This window comes from Phyllobates terribilis, unplaced genomic scaffold, assembly GCF_046119375.1.
Source record: "Phyllobates terribilis strain yellow unplaced genomic scaffold, ASM4611937v1 Scaffold_7__3_contigs__length_470593459, whole genome shotgun sequence".
NCBI classification, from domain to species: Eukaryota; Metazoa; Chordata; class Amphibia; order Anura; family Dendrobatidae; genus Phyllobates; species Phyllobates terribilis.
The window spans coordinates 242,922,461-242,935,939 of record NW_027362767.1 but is presented as its reverse complement, the minus strand read 5'-3'; the positions used below and the strand labels follow the sequence as shown (position 1 = coordinate 242,935,939).

General features: G+C 41.9%; 1 protein-coding gene across 11 annotated transcripts in view; it reads right to left on the bottom strand.

The window, feature by feature from the left end:
- Window positions 1–1,786: 1,786 nt before the first annotated feature.
- Window positions 1,787–13,479, bottom strand: part of AK1 (adenylate kinase 1) — an 82,878-nt gene continuing 71,185 nt past the window's right edge. For all 11 annotated transcript variants that reach the window (XM_073640008.1, XM_073640007.1, XM_073640003.1 and 8 more), the window contains 5 exons: window positions 13,283–13,318; window positions 12,002–12,165; window positions 9,537–9,653; window positions 2,599–2,790; window positions 1,787–2,204 (listed from right to left, as the gene is read on the bottom strand). In XM_073640008.1, coding sequence (XP_073496109.1) covers window positions 2,136–2,204; window positions 2,599–2,790; window positions 9,537–9,653; window positions 12,002–12,165; window positions 13,283–13,318 — 578 coding nt within the window. In that variant the 3' untranslated portion in view covers window positions 1,787–2,135. The remainder of the gene's footprint in view (window positions 2,205–2,598; window positions 2,791–9,536; window positions 9,654–12,001; window positions 12,166–13,282; window positions 13,319–13,479) is intronic.

The window sequence follows — 13,479 nt, the reverse complement described above, 5'->3', positions numbered from 1 at the left end:
AATGAGAAGGTGTGTCTAAACTTTTGGTCTGTACTATATATATATATATATAACTATATATATATATATATATATATATATATATATATATATATATATATATATATAAAATATCATTTTTTCACAACTATGTGAAATGACAATTTTTTATCATGCACAATGGTGATACATTACCTTTGAGTTTTACCGTCGCAGCGTCCTCTATTGTGTAATTATGGGCGTTAATACATATCCCACTCTCTGAATGCCTCTCTCAATGCAGTGCGTCTCTTTTGAGCCACAGGACAACCTCTGGTCACGTGCCCGTTACGTCACTCGCACCATGATGAGGGTGGTTGGACGGTCTAAGGATCCCAGAAGCTGGTGAATGCGTTGCTGATACATTTGGCCAGATGACCTCCCTGAGACAGCAGTTATTAGCATTTATGTAACCTCTTGCTGGGATGATGCCATTCCAGCAGGAGAGGACTTGCATGGGTATGTTACCATCTGCATATCCTAATACTTACCTCCATTACACTCTCAAACCTTTGCAATTATTCTTCTTTTTCTTTTTGATACCTTATCATTACCTCTATGTTTTTATTGTCCCTCTTGCTGGCTATGACATTTTTTTTCTTTTTACTGTGATTTATCCATTCCAGGTGCTGACATATCATTGCTGCAACCTTGTGTAAGAGGCAAAGAGACACCCTTCCACCTTTCACAGACACACAGAGGGGCCCATATCCTGCTCTTTCATTTGTATCCACCACTGATTCATTCAATACAGTTTGCACTTTTGTCATATGTTTAATTTATTGTGGGCTGATTACCAATTTTTTTTTGTCCTCCCCCATTTGATTTCGGTGTTTACCATTGATCTTGTGAATAGGTGATAAATATTGTTTATGGGACAACCCATTGAAACATAAAATGACACCAATATATTTCTACAGGTGAGAGACAAATGGGGCAGATAAGTCACAAAAGACTGAAGGGATAAAATATTGTAACAAAATAATTAATTGGAAGGATTTTGGCACGACTGGACCTGACTAGTCTACATTATTGGGTCAGTGTTGCATTATTTGGTGTGATTTTCTGTAGGCACAGTTAGTTCTCTGTTCTTGGCTCCAACAGTCTAGAATTTTTTCTTCTTTCCTGGCTTATATGAGGGACGGTGACCGGTGACCTAAAGGGCAAGGTTAGTAGTCAATACAGACTCTTGGATTAAAAAGAAGTTAAGGAATGAGCATCTCACAAATGATTATGAGCTAAATTCACCAAAAACAACAATCTGTGACCTCGGGCAATTAAGAGGTTAAGTATCTTTTCCTGCCTTAACATTCCATTGGAATTATGTTATAGTTACTTAGTATCACTTTCTGCTGAAATAGTATGTGACAAATGCCTCATTTCACGTTGGACGCGTCCCAGAAGACAATGTGGTATCCGGTCTACTGGTCTTCCTCTCTGGAGCAGCCCCCTTCTAGCCCGTTCCTTCATATCAAAGTCAAAGGTGACTTTACAGCTTTCTGCAAGGAGATAGCAGGCTTCCAAGAGGAAATAGCCCTCAGTGCTAACTTCAGATTAACTCTTCTCTCTGAGGCTCCTATGATAGTGTCACTTTGACAGAGGCCACGCGAGTAAACCGCCAGTCAGGGTGAGCCACCGAGGTGGCGTTTTTTTTTTAAACAAGCTTTTCCTGTTCTGGAAAGGAATGTCTCCAGCTGGAGAAAAGTGGAAAACTGGAGGGGGAAAAATAAATATGAAAAACAGGAGTCAAGTCAGGGGACCTCAAATGTTTCCTTGAAGTCGTTTACTGCTCAGGAAAACAGGAAGAGAGTAAGGATATCAACAATCTAAGGACAGACAGAAGGGGATCGAGGTTGAAGAACGCACCTTCCTACAGGAAAAAGGGTAAATTCTTTCAAGTCTCTGGATGGGATTTGATGACGTGTGAGACCAGCGATTGGCAGACAGAGCGACATTGACCTGAATGTTCAAACACGTTGTGCCAAAATTTTTCTGTTTGTGTAAATGTGATCTATTATTTTTTTGGGGTGGGTCAGAAAATAAGGCAAAAAAATGTCGTGGACAGAGAAGAATAAGGCATATTTGTTGTTGCTTTTTTTTTTGTTCGGCTTCGCTGTTTATTTAAGGGCGTCAAGGGCTGCGCTGACTTGTTTGAAGACGTCGTCCACTGATCCTTCTGCGTTCATCTGTTAAGAGAAACAATAAATGAAGAGCTCTGGTGATATTTCTTTGAAACATTATTACATCCACCTGAATGAGACTGTAATATCGCACCCAAGGGTCAATTGTGGTGCCGCTGCTCCAACACTTCTACTATGTTTGTTTTATCTTTTGCATATCTGGCAGTCACTTCCATTCACTTTATGTATTGTGCACTGGGATTGGAGACCGCGGATCTCCATTTTTCAACATTTCTGCTAGTTGTTGCAGATTCTGCCCATTGATTTAAATGGGAGAAGTAAAAAACAGCAAAAAAAAGGTATTATTAGCAATTTTGCCAGCAAAGTAATAGTGCAAACACTCAGCCCATAGCTCTCTAGTCTTAGGTGTATGGAAAACCTATAAGTCATGACAGCATACCTTTCTTACAATGCCTCTGCCTTCATACATGGCAATGACTGGTTCGGTGGCTTTGTAGTAAGTCTCCAGTCTCTTCTTAATGGTTTCTTCATTATCATCAGCCCTGCCACTGGTCTCACCACGTTTCAGTAACCGCTTCACCATCGTGTCAGCCCCGGCATCAATGTAGAGCAACAGTGAAGGAGCAGCAATCTACAATGAAAACGGAGGAACTAATTATAACTGGGGTAATAACAAGACGCACAAGGAAGAAAGTGAACAGTGTTAATGGATCTGGTGGCCCTGGCTCATTAGATGCAGTAGAAGTCTCTCATGAGTGTATCCTACTGTAGGGTGAGGAAGAGGGGTGACCAGTCAGCCAGATGTAGCAGTGCTTTATATGGTGTCAGGGAGTGTGTGTGAGGCCAATAGAAGTGTTGAAATAAAGCAACATATACATAGCGGGCGTTGTTGGTACAGGGGCTTCTTTCCAGTTAGGTGTTTCTCTGCGGAGGGTGGTAGTGTAGCGCATTTCAACTATGGTGTCGTGATAGTGGAGGCCGATGTACACATATTCAAAGAAACACCCAACAACAGAGCATCCTGGGGCGAGGGGCTCCTTCCCTATCCCTAAAGCTAGGAACGCCCTAGCTATCCCTGCTCCCTAGATTACTTCTAATAGTGAAGACGCTGGGGTCACATGCCTTGCTGGGCTCCTAAATCAGCCCTTTTCTGTCCCCTCCCCCACCCAGGGGAGTGGGGAGCTGTAGTATATAAGAATACATAAACCAGACTAACAAGGGAAGACGTACAGGAATAAATAAAAATAACAATCATACAAATATGTACTCACAAAACAACAGAGTGGAACACCAGGAAGTAAAAACTAAATAGGAGAGGATAAGAATATGCACAGACAAATCACCAAGAAACAGTCTTTAGAACAACACTAAAAAAAAACCCTCCTCAAACAACCAGCACCTCCTCCTTCAAAACTAGAAAGTATGAAACTAACATTGGCAATCCCAGATTCCCAGAGGAGAATATATATATAGCAGAGGGGAGTGGTCAACACTGAACAGCTGAAACCATCAAAGCAGGAAAGCTCCAGGAGCTCTCAACTGAACATATTAACCCCTGCACTGCTATGATGGTGAAGTACTTTCTAATCAGTGCATGAGTATATGAAAGCAGACACCGTGGTCTTCTGGCCCCTCACTGTTGCAGTAAATCCATGACACATATAACTGTCCTGCTGGGTAATTTCCGGTCCTTTCCATTCTAGAAAAAAAAGCACTATTCATAGTTTGGGGTGGAAGTAGCTCAAAGAGTTTGGCGCCGAGGAAGAAAATAAAAATAATATATATACTGTATGTATATACATATACACACACACCATGGGTTGGAACCTGCATTCTTGCTGCAGACACCCAGGAGAGGATTATGAGAAGCCCAAGGAAACACGTCACTGCGTACTAAAATCACTACACCTAAAGACCCTGATGACGATGCCCGGACCGGACACAGGTGTCCTGACCCGAACGCTATAGTTTCATAGGAATATTTGAGGCCATTGCGTTCAGGTCAGGAGACTCACAGCCTGTCTGGACATCAGTGTGTATACTTTGAATAATTAGTACCAGACATGTGAAACTTGTGTTATAGATGGGGGGGGGGGGAGATAATTAAAAAAGGCTACTGGTTAGGATCGCAGATGGCCTTGGAACCATTACATGATATCTCGTCTGATGAAGTATCGCTCCATTTAAAACATATAGTACGTACTAGCAGTCAGAAAATTGCTGTAGCAACAGCCACTTCATTACCCAAAAATCAGCATTTATTGCATACCTATGGGTTTTACAGATTTTGGGTCCAATATTCTAGAGAGAAAACAGAGCCATGTATATGTGGAAAAACTTTCAGATTCTCCTGCAATGGGCAAGTACGTCATTCTGTACAAACCACACAAGAGAATCGAGGTTCTGGTTATTTTGTGGCCTCTACATAATGCCACTATAAACCCTTTATCACAATAAAGTCTTTACCACCATAATGTGGAAGACACATTTTGGGGAACAATCCCCTTCCTCTGATCCAACGAGAGAACTGTGCCCTAATACATTACAAGATGCAGCCAAGGCATTAAAAGGGTTGCCCAAGACTAAGATATTGAAGACCTATCCGTAGGATACTCTTTCTTAGATGCTGCAGCTCAGCTCCCATTCACTCCAATAGGCGCTTAGGCACTGAGTTGCAGTACCAGGAATGGCCACTATGCAATGTACGGAGTTGTGGTGGTCTGGCTTAGTAGTCTGTATTCCTTATAAGTTACAGTGAAGACCCCCACCAATCTGAAATGAATTCCAAATCCTCAAGATAATAGGTCATTAGATTGGAAACCCCACAAACGGATAATTAAAGGTGTTGTAATGGTCCGAATTCTGAAAATGTAATTTGCCTATAAATGGAGCCATTGATGGGATTATAGTAGGTGCAGGTAGAAGGGTTATAAATGGCTATAACATACAACCATGGAACTATAAACCATAATAATGAGGGAACATATCTATAAAACCTAGCTGTGGCAGATCTGAATGTACAACTAACACAGCTAAGGTGGTATGTGGCACTACAAGAATCAAGATGACCTCCACTCTCCAGCATCAGATAATTAATAATATACCAATTTTTTTTATTATTATTTGCATTCGGTGGGTTTGATAAGGGGGTCTGGAAAGTGACAAAATGGACCGGTTGTCTAATTCCTGATATGAGTGGGCCGCTGCAAACAAAATGCTGTGGGAACGGAGACAAAATCCGCAGATAACTTCCTATATTTTTTTTTATCAGCGTTCACCGTGTTTATTGGGAGGCTGTAGTGAAGATATTTGACCATAGGAAATATCTTGAAGGATTTCCTCATCTCCCAGGTCATGCAACTTTTACTTTTGTAAGTCACTACTCTGAGCTGAAATCCACACAAGTCGTCCCTTATACTGGTCTCTCCGGTGAAAACCAAAACGCTCCAACAACTCCTCATATGAACAGCAATGTGGATTTACCGGAAAAATCAATAGGAAAAATTTTCACAAATGGTTTTTGAGGAGGATTTTGAAGCAAAACCCTTACTTAAAAAGACAGCTAATGGGTCTATTCACACTTTGCAGGGGGGGGACAGACACACCTGAAAAGGCTTGAAAGACTTTTTCTATTCATTTTTAGGAAACCGCTTTGCTGTTCATAGGTTCAGGCTTTTCAGAATTTTTAACTACTTCAGGTTTCCTAAAATGGCAAGCGGTTAAAACTAGTGAGTAGATCATTCTTCAGACAGCTTTCCAGCTATGAATCCGCTCCATAATTTTCAATAAAAGTAAGTGAGATTATATATATATATATATATATATATATATATATATATTATATATATATAAGCTGTAATGCACATGGATATCTTTTTGGGTGTTTTTGCCTATAAAGAAAACAAAAAAAAAACTAGCGTGTTATGAATTGCTTACTGGGCATCAAAAACACGAGAAAAAAAAAAATCGCCCCCCAAGAATGCTTTGAGAAAAAAAGAAAACCTGTTAAAGCAACCATGTAGCACCTTCATCAGTAATTCTCATCACCAGGAGGTATAGGTGGTGTAACCATTGTGTACTTGCCAACTGTCCAGACAAGCTTGCAATGTCTCAGGCAAGATTCATACAAACCCTGCCCACATACATGATTAGGGTGGTTCCAGGCTGTACTAGGGGCAGGACTAAAGCATCCTTACATTGCCAGCACTAATGTTGGTAACTTTGCCAATGGGGGTGCAGAGGTTGCAGTTGCTCCTTGGCTTTGGTGCCTAAGGGATTGTTTCGCCCAGGTTGCAGTCACAGCTGTAGTAGTACCTATAGTACTGGCAGAATGCTGGTTAAGAGGAATCTCCTCCCTCAAAACGAGTGGGTGTCAAGTAACAAAGCATGAGAATTGGGATAATTCCTGCACATATTAGACGGATATGGGCACCAAAAGCAGCTTTCCCTTCTTGTGGGATGAGGGCAGCAGGTTCGTGCTTTTACTCTGGCAATGACCTGAGCTAGCTCTGTTGCTTTCAAGACTGTATGTATATTATATAGACTGCTCAAAAAATAAAGGGAACACTCAAATAACACATCCTAGATCTGAATGAATGGAAATTTTCTCATTGAATACTTTGTTCTGTACAAAGTTGAATGTGCTGACAACAAAATCACACAAAAATCATCAATGGAAATCACATTTATTAACCAATAGAGGCCTGGATTTGGAGTCACCCCCAAAATTAAAGTGGAAAAACACACTACAGGCTGATCTAACTTTGATGTAATGTCCTTAAAACAAGTCAAAATGAGGCTCAGTATTGTGTGTGGCCTCCACGTGCCTGTATGACCTCCCTACAACGCCTGGGCATGCTCCTGATGAGGTTGTGGATGGTCTCCTGTGGGATCTCCTCCCAGACCTGGACTAAAGCATCCACCAACTCCTGGACAGTCTGTGGTGCAACGTGACGTTGGTGGATGGAGCGAGACATGATGTCCCAGATGTGCTCAATCGGATTCAGGTCTGGGGAACGGGCGGGCCAGTCCATAGCTTTAATGCCTTCATCTTGCAGGAACTGCTGACACACTCCAGCCACATGAGGTCTGGCATTGTCCTGCATTAGGAGGAACCCAGGGCCAACCGCACCAGCATATGGTCTCACAAGGGGTCTGAGGATCTCATCTCGGTACCTAATGGCAGTCAGGCTACCTCTGGCGAGCACATGGAGGGTGGTGCGGCCCTCCAAAGAAATGCCACCCCACACCATTACTGATCCACTGCCAAACCGGTCATGCTGAAGGATGTTGCAGGCAGCAGATCGCTCTCCATGGCGTCTCCAGACTCTGTCACGTCTGTCACATGTGCTCAGTGTGAACCTGCTTTCATCTGTGAAGAGCATAGGGCGCCAGTGGTGACTTTGCCAATCCTGGTGTTCTGTGGCAAATGCCAAGCGTCCTGACCGGTGTTGGGCTGTGAACACAACCCCCATCTGTGGACGTTGGGCCCTCAAACTACCCTCATGGAGTCTGTTCCTAACCGTTTGTGCAGACACATGCACATTTGTGGCCTGCTGGAGGTCATTTTGCAGGGCTCTGGCAGTGCTCCTCCTGTTCCTCCTTGTACAAAGGCGGAGGTAGCGGTCCTGCTGCTGGGTTGTTGCCCTCCTACGGCCCCCTCCACATCTCCTGGTGTACTGGCCTGTCTGGTGGTAGCGCCTCCAGCCTCTGGACACTACGCTGACAGACACAGCAAACCTTCTTGCCACAGCTCGCATTGATGTGCCATCCTGGATGAGCTGCACTACCTGAGCAACTTCTGTGGGTTGTAGAGTCCGTCTCATGCTACCACGAGTGTGAAAGCACAACCAACATTCAAAAGTGACCAAAACATCAGCCAGAAAGCATTGGTACTGAGATTTGGTCTATGGTTCCCACCTGCAGAACCATTCCTTTATTGAGGGTGTATTGATAATTGCCAATAATTTCCATCTATTGTCTATTCCATTTGCACAACAGCAAGTGAAATTGATTGTCAATCAGTGTTGCTTCCTAAGTGGACAGTTTGATTTCACAGAAGTTTGATTTACTTGGAGTTATATTCTGTTGTTTAAGTGCTCCCTTTATTTTTTTGAGCAGTGTATTATACACCTAAACATATAGGCTGCACTTCTTGATAAGATCATATAAACAGAATCACCAGGTGTCTGGTTTCACCCTGGCAACAAATGGAAGTGACAGAAATTAGTTCTAAAAACAGAATTTTTTATTTCTGAATCATATATTAAAAAAGAATTAAAAATCAGGAACAGATGCTGATAGCTAGAATAACTAGAGTTCACCAAGATTATATAAGAGTGATACTGAAAAACAACACATTTAATGGTCTAGTTATAATAGATTATCAGAGTTAATAAATTACTATAATGCAATATTCTTTAAGGGTTAACAAAATAGTTAGTAAACCCGACTAAAAAGCAGGAAAGATAAGACTATAGGTTACATGTGCAAAACTCATTTATTTACCCTGGGCTCTGCATTATAATCATTATTTGCATGGAGATAGCCAAATAAAGTGCTAATGTGCTTGCTAATTTATCAAATAGTCCTACTGGCCAAAAACCTAATTACAAAACAAGTGCTTACTGCTTATCAAAGTCTTACTGGCCATTGGACCAAATTTGCAAAAGTGCTCATGTGCTTATTAGATGAAAATAATATTATTTGGCTAATAAAGCATTAATGTTAATGTGCTCATTGAATGTCCACGGTAATATAGATCATTTAAGTGAATGCCTCTTAGCACAATGCTGAGCCTAACACACAGAGATCATAAATCCATATAACATTCAATGGCATCACAGCAATAGACGACTAAATCATTTATGGTAGAGCACCCCATGTGGTATTCATAGAAAAAGTTAGCTCAAAAAGTTGTTTTACCTGTATGTTAAATCGCAAAGTATGTGGATTATAAGGAGCTCCTGCCTTCTGCCCCAATGAACATGTTTCGCCCAGCTACTTCAGGGGGTGACCGTTTCGCCGCTTTTTAGCGGGGTTTACTATTTTGTTTATTCAATAACCCTTAAAGAATACTGTATTATTGGCATTTATTAACTCTGATAATCTGTTATAACTAGATCATTAAATGTGTTGTTTTCCAGTATCGCTCTTATATAATCTTGGTGATCTCTAGTTCTTCTACTTATCAGCATCTGTTCCCGATTTTAATTATTTTTTAAATATAAAATTTCTGCTTTTAGAACTAATTTGCGTCACTTCCAGTTGTTTACCGGGTGTAACCAGACACCTGGTGAGTCGTTGTTTATATGCATCTAAACATGTAGGAATTGGTTTGTTACAAGAAAGTATGGTGAGAGGCAGAACGTTCCTTACCTTCTTCTCAAACTCTTCTCCCTGCTTAACCTCTCGGGGGTATCCGTCTATGAGGTATCCTTTGGTGGTGTCAGCCTTGGCGACCATAGCATCTCTCAACATGTCCAGAACGGTGTCCTGGGGAAGGAAGAGACTCTTGAGAACATGAAGATTTATTTGCTATTATTGCATGATTTTCTTAGAATAATGAGTAAATGACACGTACCACGATAATAACAACAAATGCCATGTAAACAGGACATTAACCCCCCCCCCCCCCATGGAAAATCTTACACCGCACCGACCTGCCGCAGGTCACACACATTGCATTGTTTAAGACTTCAATTTCCTCCATTTCCTTTGACTAATTAAAGTTTTTGCCCTTCATTAAAGTAGGTCCTTTAGGAGTGCGTTCATGGTCATAACAGCAGTGGGCGACCAAACATCGGCAGCCATACGTGACCCTGTCCTGCTGCTCAGAGTAGGAGTTAGTGATCAGGTATATAAAGGGCAAGATCTCAATTAGGGGTGGAGGGTGTCGTCATGAAGACCTAAGACTACGGGCAAGGTTTTTAAAAGGGTTATTCACAGGACATGTGATCAATGTCTAATGAGGGTGATCTGACGGGAATTATACCTCTGGCTCCACCACTGATCCAGAAAACCAAGGCCCTGTGTCCTCCGTGTAAACGGAGCGTTAGTGTGACCACCGCTCTAGTCTCTGGAAGTAGTAATGCTCACGTGTGGTCGCCACTCGCATAGAAGTGAATGCGCACTACCGACCCATTCACACTGGGGACAAACACCCCCATTACTGTAGATCAGTGGAGGTCCCAGTGGTTGGACCTTCATCAAGTCAAGGATAGGCTCCAATTGCTGCTTCTTAACCGCTTATATGCTACTGTCACTATCCAACAATGGCGTGCAAGACGAGTGATCCAGGTGGACTTCATAGGAGAACATCAGCGGAGACTTGAACCTGCCATCGCCAGATTGCTTGTGCTAAATACTTGCAATACCCAAGTATGTAGAGACACTTGAGTGAGAAATATACATTTATTATACACTTTTTTAAATGTATTTACATAAATAAGATGCAAGTTTGATATCGCCGTCATTTACTATCTTGGAGAATCATATAGCTGGGTTGTTTTTACCATACAAAGAAAGCTGTAAAAACCAGGGCAGTGGAGTAGGAGTCGGTGTCCATTTTGGTGGAGTTGGAATCGGAGTCGGTATAAAATGGACCGACTCCAACTCCTAAAGTATATAATAAATTGGGTACAGTACTTCAATGCAGTTTGTGGGGAATATATTTTTCATAAGAATTTGGGAATGTTATGAAATGTCCTATAAATGTATGTCCTATTCCTGATCTAAGGGTCTAGACCAGTGTTTCCCAAACCCCATCCTCACGGACCCCCACAGGTCATGTTTTCAGGATCTCCTTAGTATTGCACAGGTGAGAGAATTCCTGATGCCTTGATGATACTTCAATCACCTGTGTAATACTAAGGAGATCCTGAAAACATGACCTGTGGGGTCCGTGAGGATGGGGTTTGGGAAACACTGGTCTAGACTTTTAGCTGAGATGAATCTGTGCTACAGTAAATTTATCAATTACACATGAACCATGTATGTCGGAGTCGTGGAGTCGGAGTCGGTGTCATGGAAATTGAGGAGTTGGAGTCGAAGGTTTGGCTTACCGACTCCACAACCCTGGTAAAAACAAAATCAAGTGTTCGCCCCCCCCCCTTCATTATTTTGTTTCTGTTTTTTATTTTGGTTTCTGTTATGGCAATATGAATTGTGTCATTCACAGTTACAATATTTCCCGCAATCAAACAAGCCCTCGTAAAGCTATAATCGGGGAACAAAAGAAAAAAGAAGCAGAGGTTATGGCTCTTGGAAAAGAAACAGGAAAAAAAAAATCACCCATTCTGTCATGATAGGGTTAAATAATTTGGAACAGATAAAGTTAATATTTTGTTCATGACAAATTTCCTTTAAATTTTGAATTTTTTTTTTAAAAATTTTTTAGTGAAAGTAAAAATCTGAGAAAAGTGGTTGGAAATAGACAGAAGGTGGCGGGGAGACCGCTGGTCCGAACGATTTGTTACAATTTACCCTGGAAGTTACAGTAAAATTTAGTGCAAATATGCACCTTCACATGGTGGTTTTCAATGTCAATTTCTGTTGCATGGACAGTCTAAAATGCATCACATTAATAAAAAAAAAAATCCACTTGATACATTTAGTGCAATACTGGAGAAGTCAAAGTAAATTTCCCCTTGGAGTCTATACAGAATAATGTGAGGACAGCACCACCTAGTGGAACATAGGAAGAAAACATTTACAACCAGAACAGAGGAGAATGTGGAGGGATTGCATACAGCTTCCAAGTAGTGTTTTAGAAGCTCAGTCACTTGCAATATTCCTTGCTGAACTCCTATGAAAAATCCAAATTGATTTGATGCTGGACTTACCAAAGGCACGAGCTCTCCTCTCTCCATGATGGCAGACAGGGTCTTCCCCCTCTCTGTTCCTGAGGAAACTTCTGCCCTTAGTAGGTCTCCGGTGGACAGATGAGTGTAGCCATATTTTTGAACGATTCTCTCGCACTGGGTCCCCTTGCCAGAGCCTGGTCCTCCTGAAGTCACCAACAATATAAACTTGTCATAAGTACTGAATGAATGATGAAGTGACTGAACTCCACCACCGATCATAAAGTGATGCCATACGCTAGTGACGGATATGGAGCAGAGTCAGGAGCGGAGCCGGCAGCAACATGCAGACTAGGATGAGAGATAACCGATACTGACTGTGTAATCCCTAGATGTCACGGTCAATAGTGACCGCAGCATGTATGAAGTTAGATGTGTATGTGAGCCATTCGATTTTTTTTTTTTTTCAGAGAGCACATAGACCCATTGAATACGTAATAGTAGAGAAGATATCTGGCACCACCTCTGCTTTAAATATACTTTCCCTTTGATATGGTGAAACTCCTGGATATATGGTGGTGCATTTCCAAGTAATAGTCAAAACTTGCAAAAGCCAAAATAAAGATAGCACTCTCCGATGGTTCCAAAGATGTCCTTTATTTGTACTCACGGTACATATTAACTTGCGGCATCGGACGGAGGTTCCTGAGGGTGTGCGGGGGAGTGAGAGAGAGGACGACGGCCGTTTCGCTCCCTTCCGGAGCTTCAACGGGTTCCACCTGGAACCCGTTGAAGCTCCGGAAGGGAGCAAAATGGCCGTCGTCCTCTCTCTCACTCCCCCGCACACCTGGGACCCGTTGAAGCTCCGGAAGGGAGCGAAACGGCCGTCGTCCTCTCTCTCAGTCCCCTGCACACCCTCAGGAACCTCCGTCCGATGCCGCAAGTTAATATGTACCGTGAGTACAAATAAAGGACATCTTTGGAACCATCGGTGAGTGCTACCTTTATTTTGGCTTTTGCAAGTTTAGACCCATTGAATATATCCTATTCTGATCCTGAAAATCTGATAATAGGACATACTCTGAGTGATTTTCTCAGATGTGTGAACAGATCTATGAAACTCTATAGCTCTGTGTGCTGTCTGATAAAAAAATAAATAAATTATTGTCTGGATCAAAAATAAAAAGTTGCTGCGATGTTAAAGGTTAAACAATTGTGATCTGAGCATCATCGTCGTATCCCGATTTTTGCATGAAATGATGCCTGGAGCATCAGTCGTGATCCTGATCTAGAAACTGTATTCTCAATATAGGCGATACTTACCAACCACGAAGATGATCTTACTGTTCTTTAATTTATCTGAAGAGACAGAAACACAATATATTAATCTCAATATAATCACATGGTTAATGCAGATAAGTGGTTATTTTTCCCCCTCCCCCATTTGCATTGAATTCCTAATTACGGGAAAGGGAGGGGGGGCTATGGCGATGCGCACAATACATAGCAGATTTTTTCTT